The 21,334-nt window shown below is 34.9% G+C and overlaps 1 protein-coding gene across 2 annotated transcripts in view; it reads left to right on the forward strand.

The window, feature by feature from the left end:
• The first annotated feature begins 1,299 nt into the window (after positions 1–1,299).
• LOC113054510 (Down syndrome cell adhesion molecule-like) overlaps positions 1,300–21,334 on the forward strand; it is a 76,923-nt gene continuing 56,888 nt past the window's right edge. Inside the window, exons 1-3 of one of the 2 annotated variants that reach the window (XM_026220116.1) lie at positions 1,300–2,367; positions 13,204–13,521; positions 15,024–15,170. In XM_026220116.1, the coding sequence (XP_026075901.1) occupies positions 2,325–2,367; positions 13,204–13,521; positions 15,024–15,170 (508 nt within the window). In that variant the 5' untranslated portion in view covers positions 1,300–2,324. The remainder of the gene's footprint in view (positions 2,368–13,203; positions 13,522–15,023; positions 15,171–21,334) is intronic. The other variant, XM_026220117.1, reaches the window with a different exon arrangement.

Consider the following 21,334-nt stretch of genomic DNA (forward strand, 5'->3'; position numbering starts at 1 on the left):
ATGGAGATTATGTATATATAACACACATACTTAAAACCAAAGTTTTAAATAATATTTAATACAATATTATTAATAGTAATATTTATATATTATTAATCATTTAGTTCATAATAATACATTAAATATCACTTTAGTTATTTTCTTTTTTAATATGATATGAACATTAATATTATTAATATTATACTTGTATATTAAACACACACACACTCACACACAAATATTATTATTTTTTGTTGTCTTTTTAATAATAATAATAACTCATTTTTTGTTCTTTATTTTTAATGGCATAAAGATGGCTATTTAAAAAAAAAACCTTACTAAAGAACATGTTACAATGAATAAAACAGAATTTAAGCGCATGCTAGCTTCATCCTAAATCCCAGAGAATCCTGAAACGATTCCTGGACTACAAATTATAATAACAACAATGTTATTTTCAAAATAAGTATCATCACATTTGTGTATTTAAATTATTATTATTATTATTTTTTTATGTTTAATAGATTATAGATATAAATGGTTCAAATACATCATGCATACTCTGTTATTATTAGGATACTCAAATCTAATTAAAGGTTAATGTTTTTCATGAACAGGCAATGAGTTGGCCCAACGCCTCACTGCGCAGGAGGCAAATGCTCTGATTTGTCAAGGTCAATTAATGAAGCCAGCTTAAAGGACAAAAAAAACCTCACACGCCCTCGGGGGTCCTGAATCCTAACACAAACCGCATTAAATGACATGAAGTCATGTTCACCAATTAAGATCATTAAGAGGAAGTTGTCATACAACTGTGATGTTGCTGTTACCTTCATTACATGCTGTTTATTTTTCACTTTGAACATGTGTGGTGTGCACTTGCTAATGGGTCAATGACAAATATGGAAGATTAGATGAGGAAATTGCTTTAAAAATCTAGTTTAAAATTCAAGACCTTAGTCATTTTGGTTTCATTAATTTTTTTAAAAGCTCATGGCATTAAAAACATTTTTTTTAAGAAAAATCAGTGGTGAATTAGTTAATTGTTTGACGTTAAAAAGAGTTGCTTAATTTTACCTTTACAAAACAAGTTTTTTTTCTAAGTTGAAATATTTTTGGAGTACATTTTACAAGAGAATGGTACTGTATTTCAGTCTTTCTACTTCAAATTTTCACATTTAATTCAGTGCTCCAGTTTCTATGTAATTAATTGTGAAATTTACAATTACTTGAAAATTGTTTCTACACCATTTTTTTTTCAGTGTAACTTTTCATAAGGTCATGAAGGAATCCTTTCTTTTGTCACATGACGGCAAAATGACTTTCTTTTAATTAAAATTGTATTATTATTATTTTATTTTATTTTTTTTACAATCTCCAGATAGGGTTGTTACACCACCTTTTACTTGTCAAACACACACACACATACACACACACACACACACACACACACACACACACACACACACACACACACATATTAAAAATCTTTATCATCACCTCTGTGTTATTAGAATTTTAATATACTTTCCAGTTAAATTAAAAACTCGAAAATAAACATGAGCATCACACAATTTAACCCTAATATGCTGCAAATGCGTGACATCACATGGTTTCTTAGGGTTGCTTCAGTGCGCCTGGTCTCTCTCTTTAAGAGTAGTACCCCTGCACCTTTAAGGCTGCAGAGGAAAGAGAGAGGGAGAGAGAGAGAGAGAGAATGAGAGGGGGTGTTGTGTTGTGTGATGCTCTGGTGCTGATGCTGAGCTCTGGAGTGATCAGTGCAGCAGGGGAAGATGCGCGTGCTTGCTGACTGCTGGACGGTGCGAGGTGGTGAAGAGGGATGTTGCTCAGAGTCCAGCTAACAGCCATCATCACTATCTAATCCCGCGCTGGAGTTTCAGAGCTTTTTCTTTTTCTTTTTTTTCGTTCTTTTTTCTTTCTTTTCTGTAAAAGTTTTAGCTATGATTTCGACTCATTAATAATTCAGTGGATTTACTTTCCCGCGTTTTCTCCCTCGTACGCGGCTACACCTGTGCGCATTGTCCTCAGTAAGCACGCGCTCTGACTCAGCATCGCACCTGCCCGCCGCTCACCGTCTCGAGCTACAGCTGGATCTCAGCTCGGAGACAATCAGTCCGGGAGCGCACGCTCCATATGCATCCCTTCCGCTGGAACTACTAAGTACAAGATAATCATATTCCTGCGCAACGGCTTTTTTATTCTTCTTTTTTCTTTCTTTCTTTCTTTTCTTTCTTTTTTCCTTTTTCTTCTTTTTTTTTTATTGGGAGGAAAAGTGTGCAGTGGGCAAAGAAAAATCTTAGTTTGGAGACTGAAAGGAGCAGGGCATGTGGATATTGGCCATCATCTTTTTCCAGTGCATTTTGAATGGTGAGTAGCGTTTTATTTGATTATTATCATTGTTATGCTGGAAGTAACTTCATTGAAATTAATTAACAGTGCAGTTCATTAGGAATGCGTTTAAGCATGCTTGAAAAATAATGCATTCTGGTCCATTTGAATTTGTCTCATGTTATTTCACAGCACCTTTACTGTATTCTTTTAAAAGATTCACAAATATCATTTGAATGCATACATTATACATTCAATGCAAGGTATTTTTTCCACACTAGTTTTAAATATTGCAAATTAATTTGAGCAAGTAATTAAGAAGGAGCCAGTACAGTAATAGACTACTTAATAAGCATTCAAACTGGCTGTTTTATTATTAGTTACTTTATTACATTTCACTGCTCATTATCCAAAAAAACATGCATGCATTAATATGCAAGTAGTGCATCAAGAATGTAAAGAATATGAATCTTGACATCCTTGAATCAAATGTGATGTGATTTGATGAGAAAAAAAATGTTTCTTTTTATTTATTTTATTATGACCTTGAACATATTTACATATGAACATATCTACATTTATGATCTGAGATACTTTTTAAAAATGCACAACATTTTTGAAAAATAAATAAGCAGATTTTTTCATTAAAAGGGTTTCAAAACATTGGAAACTGGCTAAAAGAGAAAAAGAATATAATTTGTTATAATTTGTTGTATTGTGGCATAGTGACACAGCCACCATGTTTCACGGAGAAGCACTGAAGCATTGAATAAAAAAAATAACTCAGTCACTCAACTGACACTTTGCTGAATGCTTTCACTGTGACCTTTTCACAAAACATTTATTTAAACATTTTCCCTTCCGTGTGTGTGTCCGATTCCTATTGACCTCTAGAAAAAATTGTACGCGAATGCTCGACAGGAGGCGAGTGTGTTGATGGCTTAAAATGGAAAGACAGCGAGTGGGTGCTGGTTGCTGGGCTAAATCAGAATGGGTGTGTTTGTGGTGAAATAGACAGAGTGAGGGGGGTATGAGGGGAAGCAAGAAGAAAATGGGACCATTTAGGTGGTTTTAACAGAGCAACACTGTGGAAGGTTAATATCAGACCCAGGTCACTCCAACGTAGAATGACCGTCGATGGCAGATGCGCTTTGATAGGATGCACCAAAAAAATAGAGGGACACGGCGATGCTTTAGCACAAAGGGTGTTGGAGAGCAGCACAAGGAGCTCTGTGATGGTCTTCCAAATGATCTTTTCCCAAGCTTTGTCAGTTTTCCGCAGGGCTCGGACGGAGGCAGAAATGGACACAGTCGTTTAACCTCAATTAATGGTGCATCGATGAAATTGATTATCATTTCAGAGGGGGTTTGGGTTTTGGCTGATTTAGTGGTGCATGTCTAGCCAACTGTGTTCAAATGAGCATTTCTAAAAAGCATTTTAAGTGTTTCTCTTTGAATCAATATGGTCCAATTTGTGCTGCTGTGTTCTGGCGGTGTGTATGTGGGTCTCTGAGGCTCCATTGATCAGTGTTCTGATGCAGTGCAGTGAGCCTCTCTCTCTCTCTCTCTCTCTCTCTCTGGCCACTGTAGCATGTTTCTTTGGGGTGTGTGGGGGAGAGAGAAAGAGAGAGAAAAAGAAGCCATACAAAATGAGCCTTTCATGATTTGGTTAAGCTCACAGCCCAGTTCTTCGCTGGTCTCTATGGAAACCCCTGATATGTACTGTGTGTTGGCGCAGTGGCCTTGGAACTTCCTGTGCAGGTGACCCCGGAAGTGTTTCTGTAATGACTAGCAGTGGAAAATGTGGTGGGCTTGTTTACGAAGCCGTTTGGGATGTTTATCTGGAGGGGACAGATAAATTAATTCCTTGGTTTCTTCAATATACCTTTTGAGATTTCATATGTTTCCTTTTTGTGTTTTCCTTTTAAGTTTTCAGTGCAGTTTCAGCTTGATGCACAAATAATAGAATACGTATGTACATTTAGTCCTAATAATATACATCTGCACCATTTTTCTAATCTCCCTGGTATAGGTACATACTATTAATGTTTTGAATCTGTTTTTATTTTCCATTTTTAGTTTTCATTTGAATTTCAGTTAAAGTTAAAGTCATTTTGTTGTTCATTTTTGTCATTTTTAATAGTTTCTTTTTTATATCAGTCTGTGTAGTTTTTGTAATTTTCTATTTAATTTGTGCAGTTTCAGCTTGTAGATGCACAATTAATACAATTATTTTGTATTATTTAGTCCTAATAAAAAACATTTTCACCTTTTTTCTAAGCTCATCTTCTGAGTACAAGAGTTTTTTTTTTTTTTTGTATCGGTGAGATACTATTAGAGTTTTAATTAATATTTTAAAATATTTAAATAATGTTTGAAAGTCCTAATAACATTCACACATTTCTTCTAATCTCATCTCCTCTTGTTTTAGTATCATTTTTGATACTATTATAGTTTTATTATTTTGAATCAGTTTTTATTTCTATATTTCCATTCTCATTTCCATTTTAGTAAAAAAAAGTCATTTTTTGTTTTTGTCATTTTAGTAGTTTTAGTTTTTTTCATTCATATCTATGTAGTTTTAATTCATTTTTATGTTACTCTTAGTGCCATTTTAGCTTGTAGATGAAATTATACAATTATTTTGTATAATTTTTTAATTTTCTATAAGTTTTTCTAAGCTCAGCTCCTTGGTATTTCATTGAGATGCTATTATAGTTTATATTAATATTTTGAAAAAGTTTTTATTTTTCGGTTTCCATTTTATTATTCAAATTTATTTGTAAATTTTAGTTATTTTTATGTGTTTTTAGTATTTTTATAAAACTTATGTATATAGCTTTTATTCATTTTTATTTTTGAACTGAATTAAAATTGCAAATGTTGCACCTAATGTTGCTGCAAATAATTTTTTTTTTTTTATGTTTTTTTTTTATTATTTTATTTTACTTTAGTTTCAGTTTTAGTTAACTATTATAACCCTGCCCTGGTATTAAACTGTGAATGTTTTTGCATGTAAAATCATGCCGAGTTGTTTTCAATGGCTCTTGTGTTGGTGAAGAACACTCGAGACCATGCGCATATTAACACACAAATCTAATTGGAAAAACAGAAGCATCCTCGCACAGACGGAGCGTAAAGTAGGTTCCATGTTGTTTTTGTAAACTGATGCAAGGGGCCAACTCTGACATACACTCAAATGGACACAAGCAAACAACACGGCATAGAGCAAAGTGTCCAATCAGCTGTCTCTTTCCATGAGATGCCTTCTAAGAGAGCTTTTAGCTGAGTCCAGATCAAACAGACAGAAGTGTGTGGGCATATCCATTTGTTTTGCTCAATTGTATGCCTGGGTTTGAAGACCATGTGCTGCACATTAAAGTGCTGGAGAGAAATCAAGACCATGTTTGCAGTCCTGAAAGCAAAGCAAACTGGATATTGTTCTGCAAATCATTTGAGATGGTTTAAAATCAACTTTGAATCAGAACACTGTAGATTCATTGTGTTTTTTTTTTTTTTTTTTTAAAGCTCATTAAATGTGCATTGAATGTTAGTTCAATTCTATTCTATTCTATTCTCTTTCTTTCTCTTTCTCTCTCTCTCTCTCTCTCTTTCTCTGTCTCACTCTCTCTCTCTCTCTCTCTCTCTCTCTCTCTCTCTCTCTCTCTATATATATATATATATATATATATATATGGTTATTATAATTTTAGCTTTTTGGAAATTAAATAAAAATTAACCATTTTATTTCTTTATGTATTTATTCTCACTTTTAGGGACAACTTTATTTTAGTAAAACCATGCCAGATGATAAAAAAAAGGTCTAGGAAAAGGAAAACTGGATTAAAAAAATCTGTATCTTTATCTGTTTCATGCAGAAGCAGTATGGTTACATTTTATTCTTGTTCTAGTTTTAAGATCAGTAGTTGGGAAGGTTAAAGCTGTGCCACAGGATAGCACAATGTGTTTTAGAAATAGACATAAACAGATGTTTGGTGTGAGTCAGACTCTCTCTCTCTCTCTCTCTCTCTCTCTCTCTCTCACACACACACACACACACACACTGCGCCACTCAACCCAGTAGCTCTTTGCATATCAGTAATTCCAGGAGTCGTTTGGCATAATAGCATTTTGATGATCTGCTTGTACTAACTGTTTAGTGAGCAGTAAGGCTGATCAGCGTTCATATTTTCCATCAGCACAGCTTATTGTCAATCAGCAGGAAATATGCCTGACAGACGGCCCTGTGCTGGTGGCCATAATGTGTATTTATTTCCAGCTTTGATGACTTGGCAGAAAAGCATGTTCGTATTTTCCACTGATGAGGACTTTCAGGCTTTTTTTTTTTTTTTTTTAGTAAGGAAGCTTCAGCACAAACCTCTGTGTTTCTGCATCCACTGTGACCAGCTGACATAGGACAGGGAGTTTTTCCCTTTGAGTGCAACCATGGTGCTTTTGGCCTGTTGTTGTGAAAGAAATGAGTGGAAGAGATTGTTTTTGGTGAGTCTTGATCAGAGAATAGATGGGGAGGAACTGATGAATATACATGTGCTTGGATTAGATGCATTTTAAGGTCTTGCATGTGATGTTTACACCTGTCCTCACACGTCATTTGATTAGGAAAGAATGTGAGAACATAAATATTAGAGGGACATACTGTATATCTTAAGATTGATTTCAGATTTAAAGATCTAATATCTCTATACATGTAAGATATTAAATCTTTACATCTGAAATTAATGTACATGTTTGTTGAAATTTGTATATATATATATATATATATATATATATATATATACACAATATGTGTGTGTATATTTACTGAAATAAATACTATTTGCAATATACATATACACACATATATTTGTTCAGATATGAAATATAGATATATAAGATTTGAAATACACACACACATTTGTACATATAGTAAATAATATATAATATATATTTTAGATCATATCAGATATTTTTTTCTTTCCAGTAAGCATTTAATACAATTTAATACAACCATTCTTACATATAATGTTAGTTCCCAAATAATGTTTTCAAAATCATGACTTCATTTATATATTTTCATATAAATCCAGATTTTATTATCATATATTACTGGCTGTAATTTTTGTAAATATATATTTTTAATTTTACAGTGCAAATTAGATTACAAATTTTGTACCTAAATACACTCTAAATGAAATCATAATACATTTTTGAAATTACAGTAATCTAAAATAAATTGAAATTAGATTCTAATGTAAATACTGTCTGTGGTGGTTATGGCCCTGAAAAAGAAGTATTATTATTCCCTTTCAACAACATTTTCATTAACAATCTGATTGTACACATATATTTTGGTAGACTATAAAATAATTCAGAGAGAAAATAGATTAAATCTGCTCCCCTCAGTCCTGAATACGTGTTTGCATACTTGATTTTTGTCCATGATTTAACAAGGTCTGTTTGATCACTGAATGTGTCCATCTAGCAGAGTGGACAAAAATTTGGGCAGAATTTCAACACCCAGAAATGTGTTACATTTACAGAGATCCCAGCAATTGTCTGATTAAAGCTGCTCTCGCCTCAGGTCTGTTCTGTTTCCTTTGCTTTCTCTATCGGCCCGTCCCCAGAAGTGATTATGCTAATTGCTGTTTGATCAGATGATTAAATTATAATTCGATTAATCCTGAGCACTAAATGCTCTGAATACATTTACATCTGCTTGGCTGCATCAGAGCGCGGGGCGCGAGGAGAGGAGATGAGCTGACCGGAGACTCACACCCAAATATTAGCACATGCACACGTTTGGAAGAGGGCAGAAACTGAGACACTGGGATACTGTAAGCTGTTTTAGAAAAAAAAAATATAATACTAATAATTGTTATAGTAACTGTATTTTGAGCAGTGATGAATCGATATATGTGCATATACATTGCAAAATGTGTGTGTGTAATTTAAATAATCTGTGAAAATGTTGAAATTATTTAAATAGCATAATATGGTCATTTTAAACGAGTCAGCCTGACTGATATTTTTGTCATTAATTTAGATCTTAATTATTTGTTTTGGTTGTCCAAAATGACCTTTTTCTGGTTATGTTCTGTTGTGTGGAACTGATAATTACCCAATTTTGTTTTTGTTTTTCACCACTGATACTCCGATGGGGAGTTTATCTGACCAATAAAGAGCTGGAGATGCTCTTTGTTTTGGTGTGAGTCTTGAGTCATAAATGCATGATTTTAGAGGAAATAGGTGTCCCTAAATCACATTCGTCTCTGCGAACCTCAGACTCCTTTTACAGCAAAAAAAAACACAAAACTTTGAAAATGGGTTTTAAAGATACTGTTATCATCTCCGCGTGAACTATAAACATGTGAATTAGTGTAAATGGTGACGTTATGTGCATGCAAATTGAATAACCTTTTTTTTTTCTTTTTTTTTTTACAGCTTCAGTAAAATCATTTATTACAGTAAACGAGTTATAAATGATATATTTCTTTATATATGATTTGTATTTTTCAGTAAATCAATAATTTGATTAGTTGTTTAGCATAGTTTTGGCTCGGTTGAGAATACGCGATCAGTATGAGTTGCTGTATTACACGTGTCTCTGGGAGTTGAGGAGACATCAGCCCAGCGTTCCTCATCATCCGAGTCAGCGGCGCTTCAGATTCAGACATCAGCGGCGTCTGCTCTCATAATTGATGTAGATCCATGGAGGCCGTTTGATCTCCTTCTCACTACCAGGGAGACTCTAAACGACCATTTGCTCTGATATTATTCAGATGATATTCAAATCATCTCACTTAAGAGATGAGAGAAAAAAAAACGTAGCTTTTCCGGTGGGATTAGCGCTGCTCCCGCTCTCACACTTTCCTCGTCATCTGGGGGTTGTCTGCGGCTTTACATTTTGGCAGTGAGCAGTCTCCATTAACCCAGACATGGCTGAGTTGTGCTTAATATTCATGAGAGCAAATTGCAAGCTGGTTAAATTACAGTGCTCCGCTACAGCTCCCTGACACCAGGCCCGCTGTAGACCCAGGGCAGGGACTGGAATTCTGAATCTCCTGGCTGCTGTTCCGGGCTCCCCTGCACCCTCTGCCTTAATCACCTTGAGCCTGTGACGCTCCGTCAAGGGGGGAAACACACCTCCTGTCTGCTGCACAGACAACAGCGCAGACTTAGTCGGCCTGCAGCCAACAGAGTGACCCATCCACCCACACCAGGGCCAAGATTTCATCCTCAGAGAGCTGCAGGTTTTTCACTGTACAGTTTAAAGTAATTCTGCTATCAAACATAGCATTAGATATAGAAAACAGATCCCCTTAGATATATTTGGATTTAGATCTGACAAAATCAAATCAAATAATTTTTTTTGGATACTTTAAGTATTTTTAATATGTGTGTGTGTGTGTGTGTGTGTGTGTATATATATATATATATATATATATATATATATATATGTGTGTGTGTGTATATATATATATATATATATATATATATATATATATATATATATATATATATATATATATATATATATATATATGTGTGTGTATATATATGTTGGATAAAAGCGTCTGCTAAATGCATAAATTTTATTTTTTTATTTAATTTAATATATATATATATATATATGTGTGTGTGTGTGTGTGTGTGTGTGTGTGTGTGTGTGTGTGTATAGTTTTTGTGAAAAATATGCTCAAATTATCAAAATATATTTGATTCAGTTTTGGAAGGGTCCGGGGATATTTCACTTTTGAAAACAATATAATGGTATTACCATGTTCAACATGTTTTTAGATTATTATTATTTATTTTTTTTTTGCATTTATACCCAAACAATTTGTTGTATATTTTCAGTCCATTCCAAAAATATATTTTCAGTGTTTTCTAGAAAATTAGCCACATGTTTAGGTTAAATAGCATTTCTTCATTAAATAATGTTTGTTTGTTTTAAGATACAGATGGTAATAACATGATATACTGTATGAATGCAGTAAGCTTTCAGTATCCTAGTGTGCATTAAACTACCATGGGAATAATCTGATAGCATTAGTGTATAGTATACTGCAACAACTTTTTGTATGGCTTTATTGTGTCTGTCCTGATCATTTCTAAACCAAATTTTAGGTTTGTAAGGGTTAATACCAGAACCACCCTTGCGGTTTGCAGGGTAAATATTGATCTCACATTACTTAAATAAATCGCCTGGCTAGTTTTGAAAAGGGTCTTGTGATGGCTGGTTACACACCATCAGTGGACAAATGCTAATGTATTTTCAAAAGACAAACCCATATTTCTGCTCGCCCTAAATGCAGATGTCATTCCACTCAAATGCTCCTCTTTACAAATGACCAGCCAGACCTGTCAAGCTCATATATAATGAACATTTATTGTTTTCTAAGACCGACTTCTCTGTTTGTGACTTTTAGTAAATATTACAGCACTGTAAAATCTGAAAATATGAATTTGTCTTTAAAAAGCTTTTCCTACTTTATCTGACACTACAGTTTATTTTAAATAATATATATATATAAACCAAGCAAAATTTAAACTGTACTTGACAATAATAGTGACATTTCAAAACTTTAAAGACTGAAAAAAAAGAATAATAAAAAAAAAAAAGTTAGTTTAACTTTAACAATGATAATTAATAAAGCAACTTTTAATGTCCTTTAAAAGCACTTATGTGTGTATGTACTTATATATATGTATGTATGTATGTATGTATGTATGTATGTATATATGATCAGTATAGAATTTTTATTTTAAGAGTTAATATTATTTAAACAATTATTTAAATTGTCTTATATATATATTACATGTTAGCCAGACCTTCATCTTAATCGCATTGATTGTTAAAGCAAAATGTGTACTCATCCGACCACCCTGCCTTAGATCAGCTTGACTTTAAAATTGTCTCTGCCCTTGAGCGGTCACATGCTCACCCCTTAAATATCACCCTGAGTCCAGCCCAGACAGGGCCACAGAGGGCCTGCGCGTTAGACACACTCTCAGCAGGAATTAACAATGATCAGCTCTGAAAGATAGAAACAAGCAGCGACAAAGAAAGCGCTCTGTCTGTTATTTCAGGCAGATAAGAATCGCTGTTAATCAAACAGCCTTCAGCGCTTTCTGAAAATGCCAGATTAATTATAAATTCATTCCATTCATATTTGAAGAGTCGTGTCTGGCCGTTTCTTTCGTTTCGCTAATTGAGAGCGGAATAATTCTGACTGCGTCGCTAAGCATGTGCTGGGTTTTACTATCTGAATTTAAATCAGATTAACAGATGCTGACCATGCAGATTTTTGAAGATGAAGAGTCCAGCAGTGCTTGAATCCATGCACAAGTTTTACTGCATGATGTCTGCGATGCTAAATTACATGCATCATGTCTGGATAACAGCTGCTGGCTTCTTTATGTCATCCTCTTGTGTCTGAGAGTTTTAACTCTTTTATAAATCTTTTTTGTAGCAGCGTATTCTGAAAATATGGTATTTTTATTAGACAGATGTAAAAAAAAAAGATTCAAAATAAATAGAGATATTTAAGAAATACTATTGTAAAATGTATTTAATATTACATAAATAAATTAAACTATTTAAAAGGCTCAGCCAATTGGTTGGTTTTTATTATTTTTGCCCTTGACTCATTACAAAGATATATAGATTTATAATAAATACTGTTATATAAAAATCTATTTATAAGAAATATTACATGAAGTAAATTAGAAGATTTAAAATGTTTGGCTTTTTTGCTATTTGTTTGATCTTGACTTTTTAACAATAATAATAATAATGATTTATAGAATCCTATACAGTGGCAGTATATGAAATATCAGTTAAAATGCTGCATGGTAACACTGTATTATCTCAGTATTGTCATAAATCTTTTAATATTTAATGATTCTTCTTAAGATCCAAAGTTCTTTTGATCATTCACCGATGCTTTGCTCTGGATTACCAATAGATTTTAGGTTTATATGTTTTGTGCAAAAAAAAAAAAAAAAGTTGGATTATCAGTGATGGATTGCAACTTCTTTTATGTTAAATGCTGAAGGGTATGTACTAAATACAGATTGATAGATTGGAGGGGGAAAAAAGTACGCTGTGATTTTGCTCTTGTGTTCTTGTTCCATTTATCTGTGTTTTTATCTAGGGGAACTAGCTAGAGTATGGGTATAAATATTTTATCTTTATGTGCTTTTTAGACAATAGGAGCATTTTCATGGCCAAAAACTGAGCTCCATTATCTATAAAATACCCCAGGGCACTGAAATTGTTTTTTCTGCCCTTTATGTCCATCTGTAAATGTAAGTTAAGTGCACAAATCCAGTGATTCAAAATGGATTTACTGGCATAACTGTGTTACCACATTGCCAATGGCCATTACAAATGTAATGAATTAATATAAAGTATTAAAATACATGAGAAATGATGTGGTTTTATTAAAATGGGGTTCAGGACTCATTCTTTAAATGAAATCATCTCTTTTAAAAGTCCCAGTGGAGAAATGTGGCTGAATTTGGCCTTGCTGGCTACATTTACAGTAGCTACAATATGTCAGTTTTATTTGAAAGATTAGTACATTTAGTAAGATTAGTACATTTTATGTCAGATGTTTAGAGCTACCTGAAATGGTGTACTTTGCAATTATTTGAGTTATTAAAATCTGGGAGGTTTGTGTGTCTAAGTATGTAAGATTCTGAGCCCTGAATCTGATGGAGCAGTGACTAAAAAGTGCCAAGACTAACTGTTTTAATATATTTATGAGCTGTTAAAGTAACACGTCCCTGGAGATGTGTAGACCAGCTGTGACAAACAAGTGTTGTGTTGTGATGAAAGACTAACAACGCGTCATCTCCTGTCTCCTGCAGTTCTCAGTGAAGACCTACATTCCAGCTTGTATTTTGTCAATGCATCTCTGCAAGAGGTAGTGTTCGCCAGCACCACGGGGACTCTGGTTCCCTGTCCTGCAGCAGCGGTGCCGCCTGCTACCCTGCGCTGGTATCTGGCCACCGGCGAGGAGAGCTACAACGTCCCAGGGATCCGCCATGTCCATCCAAACGGCACTCTCCAGATCTTCCACTTTCCTCCGTCCAGCTTTAGCAAAGTGATCCACGACAACACTTACTATTGCACAGCGGAAAATCCTTCAGGGAAAATTAGAAGCCAAGATGTTCATATTAAGGCCGGTGAGTGTTTAAGGATATTTACAGATTGTTGCAAGATTGTTTTAAAGCCAGATCGAAATGAGTGTTTTGAGAATTTTTGTAAATGTATGTTTGCTTTGAATTGCATATATTGTAAAATTGCCATTTATTTGGATTACACGATTTTAACATTAACATAAATACTAAAACAAACTAATATACTCAATGTGATGCATATTTTTCAGTCATACATAAATGAAACAGGAAAGGTATTTATGTAATTGTACTAATAAACTGCATGCATTTTAAACACACACTAATATACAGTATTTAGCATCAATTTGTCTCCAATATCTTACATTTTACCTACCTGAACATTGTTTTTTTTTTTTTTCACAGCTAGCCATATATTAACTATGTTCACATTTTTTAAATAAATACATGTAATTGTTTTCACTATGAACAGATTTTGCTGATTCTATAAGCGATTTCAGTCAATGCATTTTGAAAATGTGGTTATTTAAATGAAATGAAATAGATGCAAATAGTTAAAAATAAACTATATCACATTTTTGAGTGCAGAATGACCTGAATCTTACCTATTTCATTTATGTAAAAAAGTGTGATCCAAATGGATGAAAATTTTCTGTGCAGCTCAAATACATGAATGTTAAAGGGTTTAAAGGGTTAGTTAGTTCCAAACCCGTAAGACCTAGTTCGAGAGCTTTCTGTCCCTCTATTGAAACTGTGTGTATGGTCTACTGTCCATGTCCAGAAAGGTAATAAAAACATCATCAAAGTAGTCCATGTGACATCAGAGGGCCAGTTAGAATTTGTTAAAGAATCGAAAATACATTTTGGTCCAAAAATAAAAAAAAATACGACTTTATTCAGCATTGTCTTCTCTTCCGGGTCTGTTGTGAGTTCATCTACTGTGAATGTTGACGTAATAACAAAGATAACAGATCTTTCCAAGTCTTTCCAGTAAAAATGACCAAAAATATTGATGACTCATTGTGCACTACACATTTTTGTCCAATCAGATTCTCTCTAGAATGAGAACGTTCCTCCCCCTGATATAATTTTTAACTGAATGGGAAGTAGCACATTGTGCGAATGTGAATGGAACATTCTCATTTTTCAAAAAAACAAAACATTTTGCTTCTCAGGTAACTTTATTGTTTTTGAAAAGGCCAAAAGTGTATAATTTCTGCACCACCAGTGTCGTTAAACCAGACTACAAAACGAATGACTGTTTCAGACAGGTTTCACTCGCACCATCAGTCATTGTTCATGTCAAACACCCCAAACTCACACCATTGGCTGAGCCAGTGTTGCTATGCTGGGCTAGTCGGTTTCTCAAAGAAATAAAGCAGTGTTTTACCAGTGTCATAGGTGTTTACTTTTTTTGGCGAAAGACTACTTGTCTGCATATCTGGTAGAAAAAAAACAAAAACACTACATATTTTGCACTCCATGTTGTTGTTGTTTTTTCAACCAATGATCAAACCAAAATTCAGTCAACACAAACTCTTTCTCTCTAGTCTTACGAGAGCCCTATACGGTCCGTGTGGCGGACCAGACTGCGATGAGAGGCAGCGTGGCGGTCTTCAAGTGCATTATTCCTTCCTCAGTGGAGAACTACATCAATGTTGTGTCATGGGAGAGAGACACTTTACCACTCGTCTCAGGTAGGACACTGGACGCTTGTCTCATATTCTGTGCTTGAAAGTATTAAGATGCAATTTTATGTTACTTTAAAGGAACGGTTCACCAATGTCTTCTCGTGTATTTCCAAACCAACTGCATAAATCACTTGTATCCATATAATGAAAGTAAACGGGGACTCAAATGTCATTGACGTCAATGCTGCCACTTGATTAGAGGTTGCATTCACTCAAAGTTATTGTATGGCTCCAAAAGACTTGGAATATAGTGCATGAGTCACATAAACCTTTTTATGATGCTTTTGCAGAGCTTCACAGATCCAGTCGTAATTTGCTTTCATCATATCGGCCTGGATATTTTTCAAAACTTTATGTGATCAACACAGGAAAGAAAGTCAAACAGATTTGCGGCATGAGGATGAGTAAATTACAACATTTTAAGATCAACGATTCCTTAACTCTGTGTGAATTTTGCAGTTTTGATCTTCAGTCCTTGCTTTCTTGGTCTTCCATCAGATTATCAACCCATGCCTGCTCTTGAAAACACATCCACATTTTTAGTTGTTTCTTGTCCTGTTGCTGACAAGATGAGATGTATTAGTCTCTAACTTGGCATACTGTCACAGTAACGCTTTTATAAAGGGCTGCTCTCTCGGCTCACAGCTGTCTGATCCTGAAGAAGTGGACGGTGGCATTCGTGTCATTCAGATCTGACCTATTTCCCTTCCAGAGGCAGCACAGTTTCGAAAAAAACTGTATCAGCTAAATGGTACACTCGTCGACACAAATGTCTCCCTCCCTCAGGGCTGTTGGCTCATTTTATGGGGCATTTAGCAAATTCAATAAAGAATCAAAAGAGGTTTAGACTGGGGAGCGAGGGGGGACATTTTCCAATGGTGTGTCGTGTGTTTATGTTCGGCTAAAAACACCATCTGTTTTTTCATCTTCAGAGAGTAATGTGACAAATGATCACCTGCAGTCTAAAGTACAGTCTTTAAATTCTTCAAACATCTCACGTCTAATGCTCAATCTCCATTTGTGCGCACATTATATTCATATATAAATGCCGCAGCCCAGGATGGGTCTATTTCAATGTAGAAAAGAGAAAGTGTGCAATGAATCTGATGGATGTCTGTCAGTTAATAGCTGCAGTCACAAAACATTAGCTTGCCGCTTGTCTGCGCTTCTTTTCCATGCCAAATCTTTCATGGGTAGAGCAATATTCCTGAAAACAACAGTTTAAACACAGTTCACTGCCTTTCCACACACACTGTCTAGGGCATTTGGAAGGAATCTGTGTGTGTGATGTACATTTGTTAATGGCCCCTCTAAAATTTTCTAAAAACTATTCTTCTGCTATTATTCTATAAATAAATAAGCTTTCAATGTGATCTCACATGAGGAAAAGCGAAGCTGCTGTATACTTTTTTGTAATAAAATATTCATTTCTATCTGTATTTCTGTCTAGTGCATTTGGACTCCAACGTGTAGTGAAATGTTTTTGTTTTCAAATTTTCTTTTTTCTTACTTTTGTCTTTTATGCTCATCAAGGCTGCATTAATTTGATTAACGAAAAAAATAGTAATATTGTTAAAATGTTTGCCATTTTAAATAATGTTTTTTATATTTTAATATGCTTTAAATTATAATTTATTCCTGCGAAGCAAAGCTGAATTTTCATTGGTCATTACTCCAGCCTTCAGTGTCACATGATCCTCCAAAAATTATTCTAATATCTGATTTATTTTCAATGTTAAAAACAGTTGCGTTGCTTAATATTGTTTTTCAGAACATTTCGTACTTTCTTTAGGATTCTCTGATTAATAAAAAGTTACAAAATAACAGCATTTATTCAAAATTTTAATATTTTATAACAATATAAGTTTTAACTATCACTTTGATAGTCAGTTTAGCACTTTTTATCAATTTCTGCCATTTTATTGTGTAAAAGGTGAACAGTGAAAGTCTGATCAATGATGCATTAGTCCTCCTTTAAATAGAAGATTTAAGTTATCCAAGTCAATAGTATAAAAAGTGTGAGATAAATTACATTCTGATGGTTAGAGACTGTGAAAAAGGCAAATCATGGCCAGTACAAATCCTTGCCTTAGCTAGCACCTCTAACTCTGGTTTCGTGGCTGAAGTACATTAGGTATTGCACAGGTGTTTTAGTTGCAGGGGATTCTGGGAAGATCTGGTTGCAGGCGGCTGTGTTATGCAGCGGTGAGCCACAGAGCAAACCGCTACATGCACTTTAGAGAGTCTTTAGCATTCCACACACATGCCTCGCACTGAGACCTCTGGTCAGAACAACCACTGAAGAGAGAGAGAAAGCGCCAGCAAGACAGACCCATTCTGTTCTGTTTTTCCCCTCTTTCTGGTGCTACCCTGCTCATATTCCGCAGTGAACAGATGCATTTTTGGTGCAGACAGATTTGGCAAACTTATAAAAATAAATTCTACCTTCTTACTCAGAGAAGCTTATATGTATTGACGTAGATTAAATGTTGCAAAGACTGTCAGTCATTCCGAGTGAGTAAATCCCACCTCGGGCCTTGTTGTGTATCAAACTGGTGGCATGCCGTAGATTTTCCTTTTCATGTTTTCCAGTTGTATATTTGACATTTTGCAATCCATTGAGCAGCAAACTGACCATTCACATTTCAGTCACATTAGCTGCCCAACGTGGGGTGTAGTGTGCATTTAACCCAACACCCATTTAATAGAGTGAACCTACCTAACAAGCCATAGCTGTAACGAATAGATTCATTAGCGCTAATCTGCTTCATAAATGCTCAATATTTTGAGACCGTTTAGTCGGTGGGGCCGAAAGCAATCAATACATTCCTACACTTTGACAAATATGGAAAGCAGAACACAAAGTTGAGCATGCAAATGCATAGATATGTTTGAAATGAAGGAGAAAGGTTGCATAGCATTCAGAAGAATCGTCGAGGAGCGCTAATGTTTTTAACTGGTCCCACTGAGGCTGAGCTCTCGCCTCCGTGGTCCGTGTATGACAAGCAGGACTGAGGACTTTTGTCTTAGGTTTTCCCTGTGATTGGTTGAAGTATTGTTATCCAGAGAAAAATGGGTCAACCAGCCCACCGAGGACAGCATGTGTAAACAGGCAAACCGGAGAGAAATTGGCTTTGGGATGGTGAGTGATGCTCTCTCCGTCCTAACTGTTTAAAAACCTTTTCTGTACGTCAGTGCTCAGTGAGCAGAATTCCCAACCCTCTCTCAATCCCTGCGTCTTTTCCTCTCTGACAGAGACGAGCGAGGCTTAGCCGGATAAATAAAAGGGATACTCCGAAAAGCAGAAGAAAATCAATATCAGTGTGCATTAATCATGCTGCGGGTGCCAGAGAGAATTATGGGAAGACGGAGGGAGTGTGCAGTTCTCAGTGTTCACTGGTTTCTGAGGCATCAGATTAAAGTGATTGTTCTTGATTGTTATAGATTATGTTAATGCTAATTGTTGAAATATTTATGAACAGTGAAATGATGGTTAATATTGTTGCTTAAGAACTGGTTCTTTATTAAATGGTACTTCATAAACTGTTATGGTCAACGTGAATTCAAAATGGTCTCTTTTAACTTTCTTAAAGGTAAAGTGTATAATTCCTTGACATTTCCCAAATATTCCTAAACATGGCGGAAGCTCAGTGTTGTGACGGCATCAAAGAGCAGCACACTCTTCGTGGAATCAACATTGAAAAAAAATGGCAGAAACCTTTTATTTATTTGACATTTTTGCCCTCCGTTTATTAAACCCCTCATGACATTAGCAATATAGAAGTCACATCTATGCCAATGCTAGACTTGACACACACACACACACACACACACACACACACACACACACACACACACACACACATACATATCTTAGCTCTTTCAAATACACATATAAAGTCAGTTTATTCTTGGTCATTTGAAAGATATTATGTTGAATCCAGTCTATTCTCATTTAAATTTTCATTTTATCTTTGTTAAATTGTTTACATCGTGTGCTGGTGTTGATTACAGTTCCTCCCACATAAATGATTAAACCCCAGCCTCAGACTGGATCATATCCAGCTTCACAAAAATAACATTTGGCTTCCCTAAGACTTAAATTGGAACGTACAAACTGTCCCCAATCTGGCTAATTATGATGATGTCATATGCCTCATTTGACCTTTGACTCCTTATTTTGTATCCTGCATCTGCAAATCAGTTTCCCCACTGCAACAGCTAATCACTCTTGAGGAGCGTCTCCATGAGCCCTTATCATCAGCGGACAGCTGCCGCAGTGTGTTTGAATGGTGGCGACGTTTGTTCAGCGTTCATTGTGCTCATGCCCACAGCCCCCTAACACACCGCTTCCCTGCTATTGTTTACAGAGAGAAAGGAGGAAAAACCTGGCAGGCGCTTTCATGATAATCTTAAAAATGTTTGTGAATAGGGTGAACCGTTTGGTACAGGAAGAGTAAAACGCTTAAGGTTGTTTGCATGGCAACGCTGCAACCGTCTATATGAAAACAAACAAAGCTATCGGCTAACAGCTACTTGTAACTTGTTCGCATTAGATGTGTGTTTACTTACTGTTGTTTTAGAAGTTCAATGTTTAATGTCCACTGCAGACTTGCTAGCCTACCATACGGTGGTTGTAGGTGTTTTTTATTTTTATTTTTAATCAGTCCACTCAATATCAAGGAGGGTTACGGTTTGCGTTAAAAAAAAAAATCATGACCAAATTACCAATAACATAAGACAGAAATGTATTTTGGGATAAGGATAAAACTTTCATATTCCTCACCAAATAGAAATGTTGTTGCTAGGTTTTTACGCTGCTAGCTATGCAGGTAAATGATTGGCTGACACATTGCATGCATTTCTAACTGGAGCCAGTGAATTCGTCTACGCCCGTTTTTTAAGTAAATTGGCTAAAGAAATTTAACAAAATTACCTCAAACGAAGAGGGGGTTGGGGGGGGCTTCATCTAATTGCGACCTCCATATTATCTGTGTGGGTAAGATAAGCCCTGTTCTCTTGACAGTTATTACTCACTCTGTTTGTAAGTATGTTTCATCCTTTCTCTAGCGCTCTGAGGTTTCAGGCCTGCTGTCTCTCTTCCTCCCGCTGTAAAGCTTTGCCACTAGTGCAACTGCTCAAACATGCAAACTCCAAAATGGAGGCCAAATCATGTGACCGTGAGCAGCCATCTTCTGTGTGACTGTGCAGACAAGCTTGAGTAAAGACAAGGCTGTTCATTTACACTGCAGAATGAATGTTTTATTGGAGGGAAAGGGATAGAATAATTGTTCATCATTGATACTGTAATAGATAGATGTGCTTTAAATATGATATGGTTGAAACTATTTTCCCCATGTGGTAAGAAGAAAAAATCTAATTATATTCTCTGAACAATTTTACAATTTAATAAAGTAAACTTTAAAACAATATATAAAATAATAATAATAATAATAATAATAATTAAAATTGTTATTATTATTACTGCTCCATCATTCCCACAACCCTAGACTAGAGAGTGTAAGCGGTTTAAAGAATGTATGTATGGATAATAATACTACTACTAATAATAATAATACTAACATTTTTGCAGTGTGTCTTGCAGAATCATCACTTGAAGCCAGAGGCACCAGACACCAGTTTCTTTCCACAAATATGAATCCTGATATGAGCACTGTAAACATATGGTGAATTATTTATGAATGAATAACCCCAGATGCTGCACTTGTTAAAATGTGTTAAAATGCATAAATGCGTTCTCATCTGAACCTCGATTTATATTTAATGACATCTGAGTATTTGCTTAAAGGTTTTTGTTTGTTTGTTTGGTTGGTTCAAGTAATTTTTGAAACTCTGCATGTCAAATGACCTGTTTGTATGTAATCAGTCAGGGCAGGGCAGTCATCGTAGACTGATCCATTTTTATCGATTTACATTACATATTTATTAAGTATTTTTTTCAATTTAATTCATTGATTTAATAGATATTATTAAGTAATAAAAAAATAAAATGTATATAAAATTCAATTAAAATATATATTTGGTGTATATGGAACTTTAAGTTTGAAATATGTCGTTTTTGACACTTTGACATTTAGAACGTATGTTGTGACGTATAAATTGTGCATGTGACTGCACCCTCATGTTGAGGTTAGATTTTGAGCGAGTCA

This window comes from Carassius auratus, chromosome 35, assembly GCF_003368295.1.
Source record: "Carassius auratus strain Wakin chromosome 35, ASM336829v1, whole genome shotgun sequence".
Taxonomy (NCBI): domain Eukaryota; kingdom Metazoa; phylum Chordata; class Actinopteri; order Cypriniformes; family Cyprinidae; genus Carassius; species Carassius auratus.